This window comes from Bos indicus, chromosome 3, assembly GCF_029378745.1.
Source record: "Bos indicus isolate NIAB-ARS_2022 breed Sahiwal x Tharparkar chromosome 3, NIAB-ARS_B.indTharparkar_mat_pri_1.0, whole genome shotgun sequence".
Lineage (NCBI taxonomy): Eukaryota > Metazoa > Chordata > Mammalia > Artiodactyla > Bovidae > Bos > Bos indicus.
Genome location: NC_091762.1, coordinates 5,983,798 through 6,001,116, shown reverse-complemented (window position 1 = coordinate 6,001,116; position 17,319 = coordinate 5,983,798). Strand labels below are relative to the sequence as shown.

The 17,319-nt window shown below is 38.4% G+C and overlaps 1 protein-coding gene and 1 long non-coding RNA gene across 8 annotated transcripts in view; one reads left to right on the top strand and one right to left on the bottom strand.

Moving 5' to 3' along the window:
• Positions 1-2,787: 2,787 nt before the first annotated feature.
• On the bottom strand, positions 2,788-8,839 carry LOC139180643 (uncharacterized). 3 transcript variants are annotated; one of them, XR_011564891.1, is made up of 3 exons: positions 8,624-8,809; positions 5,193-5,310; positions 2,788-4,085 (listed from the first exon to the last, which is right to left on the bottom strand). It is a non-coding gene; the product is annotated as an uncharacterized lncRNA (long non-coding RNA). The 3 variants fall into 3 exon arrangements; XR_011564889.1 differs by having other exon boundaries at positions 2,788-2,997; positions 8,624-8,807; XR_011564887.1 differs by having other exon boundaries at positions 2,788-5,310; positions 8,624-8,839.
• Positions 8,840-8,940: 101 nt separating this feature from the next.
• Positions 8,941-17,319, top strand: part of NUF2 (NUF2 component of NDC80 kinetochore complex) — a 38,317-nt gene continuing 29,938 nt past the window's right edge. Inside the window, exons 1-5 of one of the 5 annotated variants that reach the window (XM_019986775.2) lie at positions 8,941-9,083; positions 12,963-13,104; positions 14,639-14,713; positions 15,663-15,739; positions 16,237-16,298. In XM_019986775.2, the coding sequence (XP_019842334.1) occupies positions 12,982-13,104; positions 14,639-14,713; positions 15,663-15,739; positions 16,237-16,298 (337 nt within the window). In that variant the 5' untranslated portion in view covers positions 8,941-9,083; positions 12,963-12,981. Of the gene's footprint in view, positions 9,088-9,140; positions 9,365-12,962; positions 13,105-14,638; positions 14,714-15,662; positions 15,740-16,236; positions 16,299-17,319 lie in introns of those variants that run through there. The other 4 variants (XM_019986784.2, XM_019986792.2, XM_019986803.2 and 1 more) reach the window with 4 other exon arrangements.

Sequence of the window (17,319 nt, the reverse complement as noted above, 5' to 3'; positions counted from 1 at the left end):
TGTAAGGGTTTGAGATTAGGCAGTATAGTAGAGTAGCTAAAGATAGCTTCCACTGTTAGCCTGCATGGGTTCAAAGTTTGGCTCTTTTTCTAGATGTATGACTATAAACAAATTGTTTAAGTTTTCTTAAGTGACTGAAGTTTTTGGTTTTACATCTGAAAAATGGGAATGGAAAGTACTTCATGCAGTTCTGAGAATTAATGAGAAAATACATGGACCTAGCACCTAGAATACCTTCTATGAACGTGAACTAGTATTATTTAAATGCTGTATGCAAAAGGTATATAAATGGAAATTGTCTTAATGGGTTATCCTAGGACAACATTCAGGTATCAATTTTGAATTTACCTGGTCAATTTGTTTATCAGTTGCCTGCTTAACAGTCAGTGAAAACTGAAGAGTAATTTTTTCAAATACTAATGGCGAAATTAGATACTCTTACCTGGTACTTATGTAGAAATGTTTTGATAAAACACACAGATACAGCCTCTTTTTGAGAGAAGTAAGATTAGGGGCTATGGAAAGAAGATGTTGAGAACTTAGAAGTGATTTCCTTCTAAGAGTTCATTAAATAAAGTCCATACTAGAAGATTTACTCTAGATAACAGAAGTCACTAGCATAAAAGAATCTATTGGAATGACAATGTGACACTAAAACTCTGACAAAAAAGCTAGTTATCTCCAGAGTTTTCTGATACTGTCATTATTGGTCCTATTTTTTTTAACCTCCTTTTCCAAAATCTGTTATAAGCAATTAATTTTAACATAAGTGTTCACATTTCCTACCCCTCCTCCCCCAAGAATCTCTTAAACTTCCTTGAAATAACTGTTAGCACTATAGGATATTACAATACCAAAATAAGAAATACACACAGTATAAGAATTGTATTTTAAAATGTCACATTATACAAATATTTTTATCAATATTCAATTTGTATGGGCTACTGATTTCTTAGGCTCTCTGCTGCTGCTACTAAGTTGTTTCAGTCGAGTCTGACTCTTTGAGACCCTATGGACCATAGTCCACCAGGCTCCTCTGTCCATGGGATACTCCGGGCAAGAATACTGGAGTGGGTTGCCATGCCCTCCTCCAGGGGATCTTCCCAACCCAGGGATCAAACCAGCAACTCTTATGTCTCCTGCATTGGCAGGCCAGTTCTTTACCACCAGTGCCACCTGGGAAGCCCAAGGTTCTCTATGCTATGTTACAATAATACAGGTTTATGTGAAAGTTGAGGATAGGATACTAGGACGTTAAAGTAGAATATACCAAATTTTTGCTTCCTTACATTCGGTTTAGAGTTCATCACAAATTAACAAAGAAAGGACATATATTTTATGGTTTCAGACTAAAAATTTCATTTGAATCCAAAACAAAGATACTGTTTAAAGTAACTCAAATGTGTAGCCCAGTTCCCAAATCTACCAATAAAGATGGACACAGATGAGGAATGAAGTAGATTAACAGATTTGGAATGACTAAAAGGCAATACAAAAACAGACACCTACTTTGAATTCAATGCTGTTTGTCTTAAGCCTGAACTCTAAATATGTATCTTAAAGCCAACAAAGTCAGAATCTAACTTTTCCACCTAGAACACTGTGTTCAGTGTTCATCACTCCGCTCTATTTACTTATGTAAAAGAAAATGAAAACTTCTACTACACTGTGTCAGGTCAATATTAATACAACAGCGCCACCCAGTGAATGTGCTGTGGAAACTAAAATGCTGCTAGAATTCACCTCTAGATATTAGTGCATCTGTAGTACACCTAGAACCCCAACCTTAGATAAAACTACACACTAAAATGCCAATTCAAAAGACATAGAAGCATTATTACGTATTCATTCATAATTAACTACAGTTAAGATGTAAAAGGAACATTCCAACGCTTGTAAAGAAAGGGTTTTGCATGTTGGATACTACCTGTAATGTTAGCAAACAATAAATGTTAGCTGACAGGTCAAAGAGGCACACTGCTTTCTCTCATATGAACTGTTAGGCAGATATAAAAGTACCATACTCCTTTGGCTTGCTAAGTTTTAACTATACCTCACAATACATAGTTTCAAAGATTTCCTGATGCCCTTAATATAAAGTATGTGCTGATAATTTTGCTTTTTTAAAGACATAAATATTATTTATGTAAGTGAACTGAACAACAGCAACAATGATACGATCATCAAATTTGTAAACAAGTTGATAATGTGGTCAAAAAATGCTATTAACAGTATGACTTCATATAGCATTAATATTCTACTCTGTATCAGATCATAAGTGGAGTATTGTTTTCAGCTTAAAGTTCATACAAATTGAGCACTTCTTTTTCATCATTTTTATTTTTCATAGGAAATATAAGCAAATGAGGGAAAAAGCAAGAAGAACCAAAATACATACAATAAAATCTTTTGAGCCCCAGTCTCCCTCCTCAGAGACTACTACTATTAATTTCTCCTGTTAGACGTACCATGTTTAAAAAGGAGTAGTTCAACAACGCCTGGGTGCCCTGTTTGTGCCAGACATGGTGTAAGGTGCTAGGGAATCAAGTCATTCAGAATCAGCCCTCGCTGCTTTGTGACAACCTGAAGGGGCGGGGTGGGGGTGGCGGTGGCGTGGGGTGGAGGGAGGCCCAAGGAGGTGATATATATATATAATTATGGCTGATTCAAGTTGTTGTACAGTAGAAACTAACAACATTGTAAAGCAATCTTCCTCCAATTGAAAAATAAGTTAAAAAAAAAAAAAGAATTAGTCCTGTGGAGTAATGGAGACAGACACAAAACAGATCATTTCAACAAAATATAAACCTTTATTTTTTTAAAGTATACAAAGAATATGTCTGAGATTTCTCCCAATTGCATTGTATCTGTCATTTTCAGGTGTATCTCCCACAGGCATCTTGAGCTGCTGCTGCTAAGTCATGTCCGACTCTGTGTGACCCCATACACGGCAGCCCACCAGGCTCCCCCGTCCCTGGGATTCTTCAGGCGAGAACACTGGAGTGGGTTCAACGCATGAAAGTGAAAAGTGAAAAGTGAAGTCGTGTCCGATTCTTTGCGATCCCATGGACTGCAGCCTACCAGGCTCCTCCATCCATGGGATTTTCCAGGCAAGAGTACTGGAGTGGGGTGCCATTGCCTTCTCCGCATCTTGAGCTAGACACATCCAAAACTCAATCATCAGCCACCTCCCCCAATGAGTTCACCTCTACATTTCCTAAATCAAAAAATGGCATTTCATTTATCTAGGCTCAAGCCAGAAAACTCTCACTCAGCAGATATCTATCAAGCATCTACAATGTCTAAGGGCTTCCGGGCTGTGAACATATGATAGCAAATAGGGTCTTCACTAAAACTTGTTTGTGGAATTCTACCCTTTATTTCTCTCACCTCTGCCCTTCCAATTCAGTTGTCTAATCTTGCCAGTTCTACTTCCTGAATTCCTCTGGGTTTATATTTCCATCACACTGGCAATGCCCTAGTACAGGCTGATATCTTCTCTTCCTTGAATCACCACAACGATGGCCTAACTGGTTTTCCTTCCATTAGTCTTGCCACTCAATTCCATTTTCTCACAGTTCCCAGAGTCATTACCTAAAATACAAACCTAATCATGTTGAAACCCTTCAAACTTACTATTATCTTTAGGAAGAAGGTCAAATGCCTTAATATTATCAGCAATACTTCTCATGATCTGGGCCTGTTTACTTCCCCTGCATCTAGAATCTCTGTTCCTGGACTATGCTCTCCTCTCATGTCTGGGCCTTTACAGTTATCTCTCTCTTGCCCTCCAGCCTTTAATCTAGCTAATTCCTATCTATTCACAAGCATGGAACCATTCAGACTGAACTACATTTTTAAAATTCGAGTTTCCCTTCCCTATGAGAATATAAGCTTTGTCATGTCAATTATTAGATTGATTTTTACATGTACGTGTTCATTATTATATTTCCATATCTAGCTCAGTCTTTGGCACAAAATAAGAGGCTAAGTATTTTCTGGATAAATCAACCAACACTCAGAAAGTCAGAAGGAAAGTCAACTAGCTCAGTCTGTGGATTAGGGAAAGGCTTTTTAGAAGACATCTGAAAAATAAGTAAAGAAAGTAAGAGTTAGACAAAGAAAATCAAGACAGTCCAGACAGTGTCAATGATAATATGAAAGTTCTGTAAGTATAAAACAGTGTTATGAATGGGAAGTGGGTGTGATGGAAAATGATAGTGGAAACATAAACAGTGGTGAGATTACGGAGGTCCTAGGATACAGGCTATGGAGGTAGACTTTATCTTGTAGGTGATGGTGGTGGTGGCAGGGGCGGGGGGGGGTTGCAGACATTGAAACAGACCAGTAAAATGGTCAGATTTACATTTAAGACTGATCATTCCGGCTGCTACTGAAAAGACAAATTGGGGGATGTAGGTGAGGGTTGGAGGCAACGGTGAGATAGATTGGTAGTTGAAATAAAAGGAAGGGATAAATTAGAATCTAAATGGCTCATGAGCCCTCCCAAATGGATCTATCTAGTAGGCAAATAAAAGTCTGAGTCTCAAGGAAGAAGTCAGGTATAGTAGTAGTTTTAGGATCCTTAAGCAAATAGCTTAAAACAATGAGCAAATATGGTACTCTGAAGGGGAATATTCATGCAAAAAAAGAGAAAAAAAAATCAAGGTTTAAACTTACATTATTTAAAGGACAGGCAGAGAAAGAGCCCTTAAGAAGCATGAGATAAGGAGAACAAACAGGAGAGAAGCAAAGGGATTTAGGTTTCAAGAAGGGTCTGATCAAAGGTGTCAGAGGTAACAGAGGGTCTAGAAAGCGGCACTGATCAATAGCACAGGAGGAGTGGGTGCTATTCATTTTCCAAGATCAATAAGAGAGGCAGATAAATGTGGGGTGGACAGGAAGTTAAGATATGTTACTTGAATTTTCTCAGTTAACTAGGTACAAGGTTGTGGGAAACGTTTGCGGCCCCTAGGAAATCTCCATCCTTAAATGAGTGGGTCTTTGATGGCAAGGAGGGCATGAGACCCAGTCTTAGTATTTCACCTATTCTGACCACACTAGACCAAGTGAATCAATTTTTCATCCTTACTAACCCACTAAAAAAAACAGAAACAATTTGGAAATCTTGTCACTTAAAAAGAGATTTAAAAACTTTTAACCAAAAGCACTAGCTACCGCAGGAACACCACCTGAGTTAAAGATGAAGTCCTAGCTGCAGGTTGCGATGGTCTCACTGAGCATCCCGTCTTGTCAGTCAAAGGTCTGCTCAGTCTTTACAGGTCTGTCATCTGGGATCTCAAGCGCAATCTATAATAGAAAAAGAACACGAATTAAAAAAGGAACTGGCATAAAAATGGCAGGCACATGTGAATGTGTGCTAAGTGCTTGAAAAATACCTTTTAGACAACTCTAGTCACCTTCTAATAAAAAAAGAAGTTGAAGCTGAGGAAGGAGGAGTAGCTATCACTGAAAGTTATAAGACTGGGAGCTGACAAATGATAAAGGAGTGTCAAGACCTGGAGTAAGCTGAAGCTGCAGACCAAGAATCTGCTGTATGTCACTTTGTGTTATTTCCTCCAAGGCGCTCAGCTGGAGATTTATGGGGCAGACTCAGCATTAAGGTCTTGACAGGCACTGGGGTCTGAGGCAAGGAAACACAGGGTCTCTGGATATTGATAAATCATGTGGTCTAGGCTGGGAAGGGCGGTAATGGCAGGAGGGCTGAGAGGGAAAATGAAATATAAGAGCAGATATGGACCATGTGAGGGTACACAGGTGCAGGGGAAAAAGATGTTGCAGCCATAAGAGTAACGGAATCTAATTTTCTGCTGTAGTTAATGTCTTTGTGAATGATGACAAAACTCCAGACAGTCTAGGTTGGGATTTCTGTATTTCTGATGTTCTGCCTTCTACTCCACAATGACCAGTAACAGACAACTAAATGTTGAAGAGTTAGATCTACCCTTATAATCAAGACAACCTGAATAAATACCTATTAGTTTTTTCTTAACTTTAATTCTAATAAACTATCAATCTGCCATATCTACAGTAAAATTATCCTTCAAATACACAATTATTATCCTATAAATACCGTCATTCTGCTCCTCTTTCACCTCATTTTTCTCTCTCCATATTGTTCATTCTATTTTTGGTTTACAAATAGGTCACTTTTCCTTGTCTGGACTCTTAACAATGGTTGAACACTTAACATTTGCAGGATATTTTACTAAGACAGTGTATAAATAATAATAGTCAAAATAACTGGTAACATTAATACTTATTCTGCCAAATACTTTATACATGAATAAATCTATCTAACCTTCATGACACCCTATAAAACAGACATTATAGCTATTTTAAAGATGCAGAAACCAGTTTAGTTAGGTTAAACAAGCTGCCTGAGTCCACATAGCTGGTAAGCAGTGTAATGAGGGATTTAAAGCCAGCTTCTTCTGACTCAAGAGCTAAGCTGTCTGTATTCTGCTATCTATATTACTGCTGTCTATATTCCTTTTCTCTGTTTCTAAGAAGATATGGCCTAGTGGAGTTACATGCATTCACAAGTAATCAGCTTGATTTGGTAAGTGCCAATGAGAAAGGTCTCTTTTTTCCAGACTCTCAATGTTTTTAAAAATTCTATTTCCTAACTAACTTTTGAGTTTTATTAGATTCAGACTTTTGAGAATTACATCAGTAAATGGACATAGAAAGGGGAAAAGAAAGCCCTAAACTACTGAATATGAAATGGACTTTTACTTCAAATTAGCATAAATTTCTGTATTAATAGGTAGAGCCTCTACTCCCCCATACAACAAAGTACCAGAATTTGTGTCTATTGTCAATACAATCTTTCCAGCATTATTTTTCACTTGATTCAGTGCAGACGTCCCAACCAGTACATCACCCTCACTAATTAATACTGTACCCTGCAATAAGATGCAAGTTCTATTACATCTTCCAGTGTCCCAATACATAATGAAACTAAATGGTTGTCCCCCACTCTCCCGGACAACTAGGCCATCCTATCGTCCCATCTTCTGCTGCAAGGCCTTGATTTGTGACTAGGTATGAGGTGCCTGCCCCTCGTTCAGGCATCAACTAAAGAATCCAACTCACTCAGGTACATGTGTGTTCAGGGAACAGTTGGAAGGCATTGGCAGTGTCTGGCTCTTGTGGCAGCATGAAAGAAGGGAGGCAGAAGACCAGGATTCTACCCACATGGGACTAGGAACTAGCAACCCACTCCATTATTCTTGCCTGGAAAATCCCATGGACAGAGGATCCTGGTGGGCTATAGTCCATAGGGTCACAAAGAGTTGGACACAACTGAAGTGACTTAGCATGCACGCACGAACTTCTGCACATAGCTTTCGGTGGCATAATTTCCCTGAATTAATCCCTAAGTTGATGATGGTATCTATTAGCCCCTTTTCCCTTTTTAATGAATCCTAAAAGAGATATTGTGGATCACAAAAAACTGTGGAAAATTCTTTAAGAGATGGGAATACCAGACCACCTTATCTGCCTCCTGAGAAATCTGTATGCAAGTCAGGAAGCAACAGTTAGAACGGGACATGGAACAGACTGGTTCCAAATTGGGAAAGAAATACGTTAAGGCTGTATACTGTCACCCTGTTTATTTAACTTATATGCAGAGTACATCATGTGAAATGCAGAGCTGGATGAAGCACAAGCTGGAATCAGGATTGCCGGGAGAAATATCATTAATCTTAGATATGCAGACACCACCACCCTTATGGCAGAAAGTGAAGAGGAACTAAAAAGCCTCTTGATGAAAGTGAAAGAGGAGAGAGTGAAAAGCTGGCTTAAAACTCAACATTAAAAAAACGAAGATCATGGCATCCGGCCCCATCACTTCATGGCATCCGGCCCCATCACTTCATGGCAAATAGATGGGGAAACAATGGAAACAGTGACAGACTTTTTACTTTTGGAGGCTCCAAAATCACTGGAGATGGTGACTGCAGCCATGAAATTAAAAGAAACTTGTTCCTTGGAAGAAAAGCTATGACCAACCTAGACAATATATTAAAAAGCAGAGACATTACTTTTCTGACAAAGGTCTGTCTAATCAAAGCTAAGGTTTTTCCAGTAGTCAGTTGGATATGAGAGTTGGACTATAAAGAAAGCTGAGAGCCGAAGAATTGATGCTTTCTAACTGTGGTGTTGGAGAAGACTCTTGAGAGTCCCTTGGACTGCAAGGAGATCCAACCAGTCCATCCTAAAGGAGATCAGTCCTGGGTGTTCATTGGAAGGACTGATGCTGAAGCTGAAACTCCAATACTTTGGCCACCTGAGGCGAAGAGACTGACTCGTTGCAAAAGACCCTGATGCTGGGAAAGACTGAAGGCCGAAGAGGACGACAGAGGGTGGGACGGTTGGATGGCATCACCGACTCAATGGACATGAGTTTCAGCAAGCTCGGGGAGTTAGTGATGGACAGGGAAGCCTGGCGTGCTGCAGTCCATAGGGTCGCAAAGAGACATGACTGAGCGACTGAACTGAAAAGAGATAATACCTGTAAGCATCCAACACAGAACCCGGGGGCTCTGTTCAAAAAACATCAGCATTATTACCACTCTGAGTCTCTATGACTTACCTTGCCCCATTGACAGCCCCACGTGCTCCTTTATTTGTTACCCGGAGCTTAGCTTAAGTCTCCAGAAACCCTCTATTCACTTTCGCTCTTCATCTCTAAAGCCAAACACGTCCACTGACCTCGGGAATTCCGCGGCAACGCCGGGTTACTTCCCCAAACCGCGGCTCTGCCACTTCCTGCAGAATCCAATTCCGACTGGACGTCAACTCCGCGAAAAAATAGTTCCGCCTACAGCCCAGCGTTCTCTCTCGCAACTCCAGCGCCAAACCGTTCTAAGCATATTGAGCCCAGCCGGTACCCGGCGCGATCGGAGCGCAGGAAGTGGGCGGGGCGGAACGGGGAGGGACTTCCAGGAGGAGGCGGCTGGTTTGAAAATTGACAACGGTCGATGTTTGCTGACTTTTGATTTCGCGTGTAGCTGCTCCACGGACTCGCCGCCGTCCTGTGGGCGGCTGCTGCGGTAGGTGAGAGCAAAAAGTCACGCGTGGACGGAGACCGGGAGACAGTGTGTGCTCTCTCGCTCTGGAGCCACGGGCCTGACAGTGTTTTCGTTACACGCGTCGCTGGGGAGGAGGCTGCAGAAGCCCGCCTTTGGGTGGTGCGGGTGAGCGCATAGGTCGTTTTGGTTAGATTTTAGTCCCCAAAACAATCTGAACTAATTTCCTACGAAAAGACTGTCTGCCGTCTGGTACAGCAAAGATTACTCGAGAAGAAACTTGAGGTGCAGCTGGTCAGTTGAAGGTTGTATTTCTATGTTTTTAACCGATTTATTTAGAAGATAATGGGGTTCCAGATGCTGTCATAAATCTCCGTTACTCAAACATCGCTTAACCAAAGTCAAAACCAAAAATCGAAAGGCTAATATATCATGTTGTTTTTGTTGTTCAGTCGCCAGGTCGTGTTCTTTGCGATCCACTGGACCAAGCTGTGGTGTGATATTAGAAATATCATGCTTAATCCAAAAGTCAGAGGAAGAGGGCGGTGTATATGTAGCGCTTTGCGTGCATGGCACGATCATTTTTCCCTGAATAACTTCAGGAAACTTAATTTTTTGAGGTTGGGACTCTTTTCTCTTTGTTTAGCAGCGGTTCCCTGGGGCTTTGATTTCCACGATCTAGTTTATTTTAGAAAAATGAACCTACTGTGCGCTGGTTTGTGGTGTTGCAGATAATGGGACACCAAGAGGTGATTAGCAGTAAATGGCCTGCTACACTACATAATAGGTCATTTATATATTTTATCTCGGAGAGGCAATGGCACCCCACTCCAGTACTCTTGCCTGGAACATCCCATGGATGGAGGAGCCTGGAAGGCTGCAGTCCTTGGGGTTGCTGAGGGTCGGACATGACTGAGCGACTTCACTTTTCACTTTCATGCATTGGAGAAGGAAATGGCAACCCACTCCAGTGTTCTTGCCTGGAGAATCCCAGGGACGGGGGAGCCTGGTGGGCTGCCGTCTACGGGGACGCACAGAGTCGGACACGACTGAAGTGACTTAGCATACTTTATCTTACCAGAGAGCTCAAACTGGATTGGAAGGCCTCTCCACCTATCTTTTTCTCTCCCTCTCCTCCTTGTTCCATTCTCCCTCCTTCTCTCCACACACTCGTGAATAAATTGGAACTGAAATTGTACTATCAAAGAAAGATAGAAGTTAGATAGGAGAGGTGGTTTCAAAGGGAAACATTGGAAGTTTGGGAAATGTCCTGGAGGAGACTAACTTGTAACAGAAAATTGATTAGGTTATTAAATTGTGGAAGTTTTTCAAAGCCAAGCAGAAACATTTGAATTTGATGGGATGGGTAGAGCAAGTAATTATTTTTGTAAAGATGTTACCTGATGCATTTGTTGTTCTATGCAGATTAACCTGATAGCAAAGTGCTCAAGACTTTAGAAGGGAGAGATGTGTGATAATAATTATGAAGATATTGTATTTTGCACCTCTTTCTCTATTGGAATAATCTCTGATCCAGATATATTAATAATTTGTTTTGGAAAAATGACTTTTTCTGCAGTCTTTGGGCAATGATTTTTAAATCTGTGACGTAGATGAAAATACAGAATGCATATTAATGGTAAAAGGGACATATAACATGTGAGGTATCAGAATCTGGATACAAAAAGATTCTGACAGTAAGAGTTGGACTGTGAATAAAGCTGAGCGCCGAAGAATTGATGCTTTTGAACTGTGGTGTTGGAGAAGACTCTTGAGAGTCCCTTGGACTGCAAGGAGATCCAACCAGTCCATCCTAAAGGAGATCAGTCCTGGGTGTTCATTGGAAGGACTGATGGTGAGGCTGAAACTCCAATACTTTGGCCACCTCATGCAAAGGGTTGACTCATTGGAAAAGACCCTGATGCTGGGAGGGATTGGGGGCAGGAGGAGAAAGGGAGGACAGAGGATGAGATGGTTGGATGACATCACTGACTTGATGCACATAAGTTTGGGTGATCTCCCGGAGTTGGTGGTGGACAGGGAGGCCTGGCATGCTGTAATTCATGGGATTGCAAAGAGTCGGACATGACTGAGCAACTGAACTGAACTGAACTGATCTGATAGAAGGAAAGTCTGGAATTATGAAATTCAATAATAGGAAATGCAAATTATGAAATTCAATAGTATGAAATAGGAATAATGGGAAATTCAATCATAGGAAATACAAATCCTTAAGGTTCAATAATTAAGTTATGTAAAAAGAGCATGGAGAAGTCCTGGCTTGTGGACTACAAAGTCATGTAAGAAGTCGTGGAGAAGTGGGCTATGTTGAAAAAGTTCTGGGACTCAGAATCAGACGCACACACACACACATATGTTTGTCAGTAAGTGTTATAGTAGCATTAGATCAGCAGTGACTGTTGCCAACTATATTGATATTCCACCGTAATCAGACCATATCTGGAGTATTATGTTCAGTTTGAGCATTACATTTTAAGAAGACACTCATGAAATAGTTTTAGAGGAAAGTGAGCAGAATGATAGTTTCTAAAACAGTCATAAATGGAGTGGGTATTCTTAAACTATACTTACTTTAGATCAGAGAGGACTAAATAGAGAGATATGATAGCTTTCTTCACATTTTTGAAAGTGAAGTCATGTGACCAAGGATTAATAAATTCTATTTAGTTGTAGTGACAGGAAGTAGGACCAGAAGATGAGTTATAACAAATAGATTTCTGTATAGTATTAGAAAGAGTTATCTGATTATTAGAGCCATACTAAGGTGGACAAAAAGTTGCTTTGAGAGTGAATTCTGTGATGTTTTAAATTTTTAAGCAGAACTGGGAAGTTATTTGTCAATCACCTTTCAGGGTGTTTAGCAGCATGCTGGGGTTGCTACCCACTAGATTCCAGTAGCATCCTCAGTCTAGTGCTGACAACCAAAACTGTCTCCAAAACTGGGAGAGCAACTGCTCTAGGAGGACACAGGTGTGAATATTTCACTATTGAAGGACATTGTAGGGAGTGTTTTTTTTGTTATTTTGTTTTTCAAGTTCTCACTCTGGTGATTGGAAATCCTGTCAGTTACAGCTATTCATGGGCTTCCCTGGTGGCTCAGACGGTAAAGAATCTACCTGCAGTGCAGGTGACCTGTGTTCAATCCCTGGGTCAGGAAGATCCCCTGGAGAAGGGAATGGCAAGCCACTTCAGTATTCTTGCCTGGAGAATTCCATGGTCAGAGGAGCCTGGTGGACTACAATCCATGGTGTTGCAAAGAGTGATGATGACATGACTGACGACTTTTACTCACTTACAGCTATTCTATTCGTACTCTGTTTTTTTCTCTCTGGTCCTGCTTACATCTTAAACCTTATTAATCATCTCACTGTGTGTCATTAAATAGAATGTCAAATCAGAGTACAGTACAGCTTATTATTTATTTACCCTATGTTGCTGTTGTTTGTGTATAGATTCTACTGATAGTCCTACCTATATATTTTACTTTGAAGATTAATTCTCAGGATCTTATTGAACTCTGCCTCCCAAACTTTAAAAAAAAAAAAAAACCAAAAACATAGTTTCTTATCTGTGTGTTCAACCTAAGTCCTCTTTCCCATGAAAAAGAAAACAGTATTAGTTAAATTAGAAAACGACTGTGTTGCTTTAGAATAAAAGCTGTTTTAGAATATATATGTGTGTGTGTGTGTGGTGTGTGTGTGCGTGTGTTTATATTTGTTTTTAATGTCACCTTACTAGGATGTGTGATGGTTTTATGATAGCACCACCATACATTCAGCTCAACCCTGGCTTGTTAATTTTGTCCTTACATTTGTCAGCTTCCAGTTGGCGAGAACTGCTGGTTGTGCCATGTTTCTGACCTTTGTTTTTAATTCCTTCAAGCCAACAGGAGACTCCCAAGATGGAAACTTTGTCTTTTCCCAGATATAATGCAGCTGAAGTTGTGGTTCATATTCGAAACAAAATCTTAACAGGAGCCGATGGTAAAAACCTCTCCAAGAATGATCTTTCTCCAAATCCCAAGGTAAAACGTGGTTCTTTTTGCATGTGGTTAGTATACAGGCCACATGAGGTCTGTAATGTGTGGAGAAAGGCATGTATATCACTGTTTGATATAGGCTAGTAACTTTAATCCAGAGAAAATCTCTCAACTAGAGTTATTTTAAAATAACACTGTTTTTATGTGGGGCAACTTCTGCATTCCCATTAGGAATTCAAGTCTTTAATGCAGTTGTTTTCTTCCAAAAAAAGCTTCTAAACCATAGATGTATTACAGTATATTAAACTTTTTATTATGGACAGGGAGGCCTGGCCTGCTGCGATTCATGGGGTCGCAAAGAGTCGGACACGACTGAGTGACTGAACTGAACTGAACTGAAACTTTTTATTATTGGAGTAGTGGTCTGAAAGCATCATTTATTGGTAAAGCTTGAAGGAACTTACTCCAGGTGGTTTCCAATCACAAAAAGTGCTTAGAAGCAATCTTCTCGGGAAGCTTACAGATTAATTTTCTTGCATTATGCTCCAACGGGGAATTGACTTGTTTTGACAGGTGGTGTTTTTTTTATGTCTTTAGTTGTTAAATGCAAAAATGAACTATTCATGTGTCACAGAAAATCCCAAAGTCTCCTTCCATTTTCCTGTGTTCATCTTGAAGTGATAACATAATAAAACCTGGTTTAATGATGTAGAACTTAAACTTTTTGATCTTGATGACTCTTTAATCCTTTAAAATGGAAGGAATAATCTCAGAATAAACAAACTTGTTTGTATATGGATGAGAAAAGGTTCTATAGGCCAGTGTTTGGGAATTGCTGATTTAGAAGATGAAAGTTAAAAATCCCATACTATCCTATTAAATGTATACCTCCTGAATCATAGTAGTCCCTTAAACAGCTAAACATCTTAATTACCATCTGAGGCATCAACCAAGGTTTCCCATGTTCTTTTTAAAAACAAAACAAAACAAAAAATGCCCTCATTATTTTTGTCATATGTTTGATGACATGTTTTGAAAGACTACCCTATTCTTCCATTCCCTAATGTGGATAGATTGCCTGGATTGGATTTGAATATTCTTGTTATCATTCTGTGTATAAGCCTAAACAACTGATCTTATTGACCAGCACATATGACTTAGCAAATATGAGCAAACTGATGAGTATATAAGGTGTTTTAAAATATGTAAAAATTAAGGATGAGATGTATGGAGAGAGTAACATGGAAACTTACAATACCATATGTAAAATAGATAGCCAACGGGAATTTGCTGTATGACTCAGGGAACTCAAACAGGAGCTCTAACGATCTAGAGGGATAGGACGGGGAGGGGGGCTCAGGAGGGAGGGCACACGGGCGTACCTATGGCTGATTCTTGTTGATGTTTGACAGAAAACAGCAAAATTCTATAAAGCAATTATCCTTCAATTAAAAAATAAAGTGGCAAAAAAAAAATATTTCAAGGGAGACGGAGTAATGTTGTCACTGTTTGTATCCGTTAACTACAGTAATGGTGATAGTGGTACAGCAGAGTGTTAAAAGGCATTTTTCTGTTACAGCCTGAAGTCTTGCATATGATCTACATGAGAGCTTTACAGATTGTATATGGGATCCGACTGGAGCATTTTTACATGGTGGGTTTAAGATGAAGCAAAATTATGTTCTTTTGCTGCATTTCTCCTGCTCACATTGAGTATTGGTTTTCAGGATAGGAAGTTCTTCACTTTATTTTTAGCAAAATCAAAGGCTTATTTAAAGTTAATGTCATTTACAAAGGAATCTTAGGTGTAGTTACGATTTATATTGATAGCTTTACTAAGATGAAAACTATTACTGAAGACCTAGATAACACAAGTTATTGACTCCCTGCAGTTATTCACAGATTTACAGGCTTGTCTTCAGAGACTACAATAAGAAATAACAAAGTCTTCACAGATACTGTTCTCTTCTCAGGAAGGACTTCCAAATTAGAAAAATGCACTGAGATTGAAAACAGTTGAAATAAAGCAGTTGAGCTTTAAGCAAATTAGGTATTTCTAGTAGGAATATTATTTTTCTTAATCTTTCTTTACTATTATTGTTAAATCATCAGGGCATCAACTGAAGATGTACAAAAAAGCAATATCTGTAGAATCTCAATATATATTGTTTGAAAATCTAAGGGTTTGTTATTCATTTGCTATGAAACCTTATTAAGGCTTAGTTTCTTTGTCTATAAAATAAGGTTAGTACTCTGTCCTACTGTTGTTATAAAAATTAAGAAGGAATATATGTTAAGAATATATTTATAATTTAGCAGAGTACCTGATATTTAGCAAATGCTAACCATTACCCCTTTATTTTTTCATTCATTTAAACAGTCTTTATTGAGCACTCACTATGAACTGAGCATTATTAAAATTAGTGACATGTCTAGTTTTGTGCCAGGATCTGCATTGCTTGTTTAAATTAATGATAGTAAGCAGCAGCAGCAAGTTAATATATATTGATTTTAATCTGTGATTAAACTTTCTTGAGGTTGAAAATTTTTCTCATTTTGTCTGATCAATTTGTAACTTGGATTTTGTGATGCATTACGTTTAGATGCCAGTGAACTCTGAAGTCATGTATCCACATATAATGGAAGGCTTCTTACCAGTCAGCAATTTGTTTATCCATTTGTAAGTAGAGAGTCATTATTTTCTTAGTCCACATTCATATTTACATTACATTTGGCTTTCTTAAAGACATGATTTTCTTTGGAAAGGAATTTCTACCATTTTTCTCTCTACTCCCTCCCATAAACATTCAAAATTGTACATTTCCAGCAAATACAGCTAACTGCCCCCACTTCAGTTCTTTCAGTTGATGTATTAAGATACTGTGAGTCTAAAAGTATTAGTTTTGCATCTTAGAGAGTCCTAGTACTTCCAAGAGTGTGTGTTGTTTATTAGACTCTATAACTATACCTTCGTATTACATGAATACTTGTGTAATATACAGAAAAAGTAGGTTTCAGTGCTATATGATTATGTATTGTAGTAGACTTCTGACTCTGTCCTTTGACATTGAGAAATATATCCAGAAATCTTTCTGATAAAAAGATGTTTATCCTGTTTGACTTAGTATGTAATTCAAAAGATACTTTTCAATATACTTGCTCCACTTTATTTTCAAGGGACTCATTTCTGCCCATCTGTCGGGTGAATGACTTTGAGATTGCTGATATTCTATATCCAAGTAAGTGAAAATTAAAACAATTTCTAATGTTTGGCCTTAATCTAACATTTTACCTTTCTATCAATAATGTGAAAAAAGAAGACTTAAAGGAACTTGGATTTAGAAAGTGTGTCTTGATTCTCAAGGATGAACTTTTTAATATCCCATTATTGGACATTTTTCCTTTATAAAGTCACAGAAAAGCTGTTTTTTTGGTTAATTTTTCTTAACTCCTTACATTTGAAAATGTTCTGTAAATTTGAGATTATGAATGCAAACAATATGCAAGCTGTGGTGTTGCATAATGAATTAATCATACCAGTTTTATCAAATATCATAATTACTTTTTACCTTGAAGAAAACACCTTTTAACACTGATAATCATGATAATCATTATATTATATTAAAATGTAAAGTTCTCCTAATTTTGTGTCTCTTAATTTATTTGACTCTTTAGCATTTACAAATCAAGTTATTTTATGTTTCAAGATATTAGGTGTACTATATAAAAATTTATTTTTTATCCCATTTTGGATCTCTTTTTGTTGTTTATTGGCATATAAATTATAGAAAATAAAAATTCACTAATTTTAAATGCATAACTGAATAAATCTTAGCAAATGTGTATAGTAATATAACCAGCACCACAGTCATGACCCCTCAAAGTTCCCTTATATCCCTTTGCAGTTAGGTTTCTTTGGTCATGCACTTAACCTGCAAGAACTAATCTACTTTTTATCACTATAATATTTTGACTTTTCAGAACCTCATGTAATTGAAATCATATAGACTATAGTCTTTTGTGTCTGGCTTCTTTAATTTAGCATAGTGCTTTTGAGATTTGTCCATGTTATTGCATTTATTAGTACTTTGTCCTTTTATTTTAGAGTAGCAGTCTATCATAAGTATACAGTTTATTTATCCATTGTCCAGTTGGTAAGACATTTGAATTGCTTCCAGTTTTGGCTGTTGTGTATAAAGTTGCTGTGAACATTAGTGTACAAATCTGTGTATGCACATATTTTCATTTCTATGGATAAAG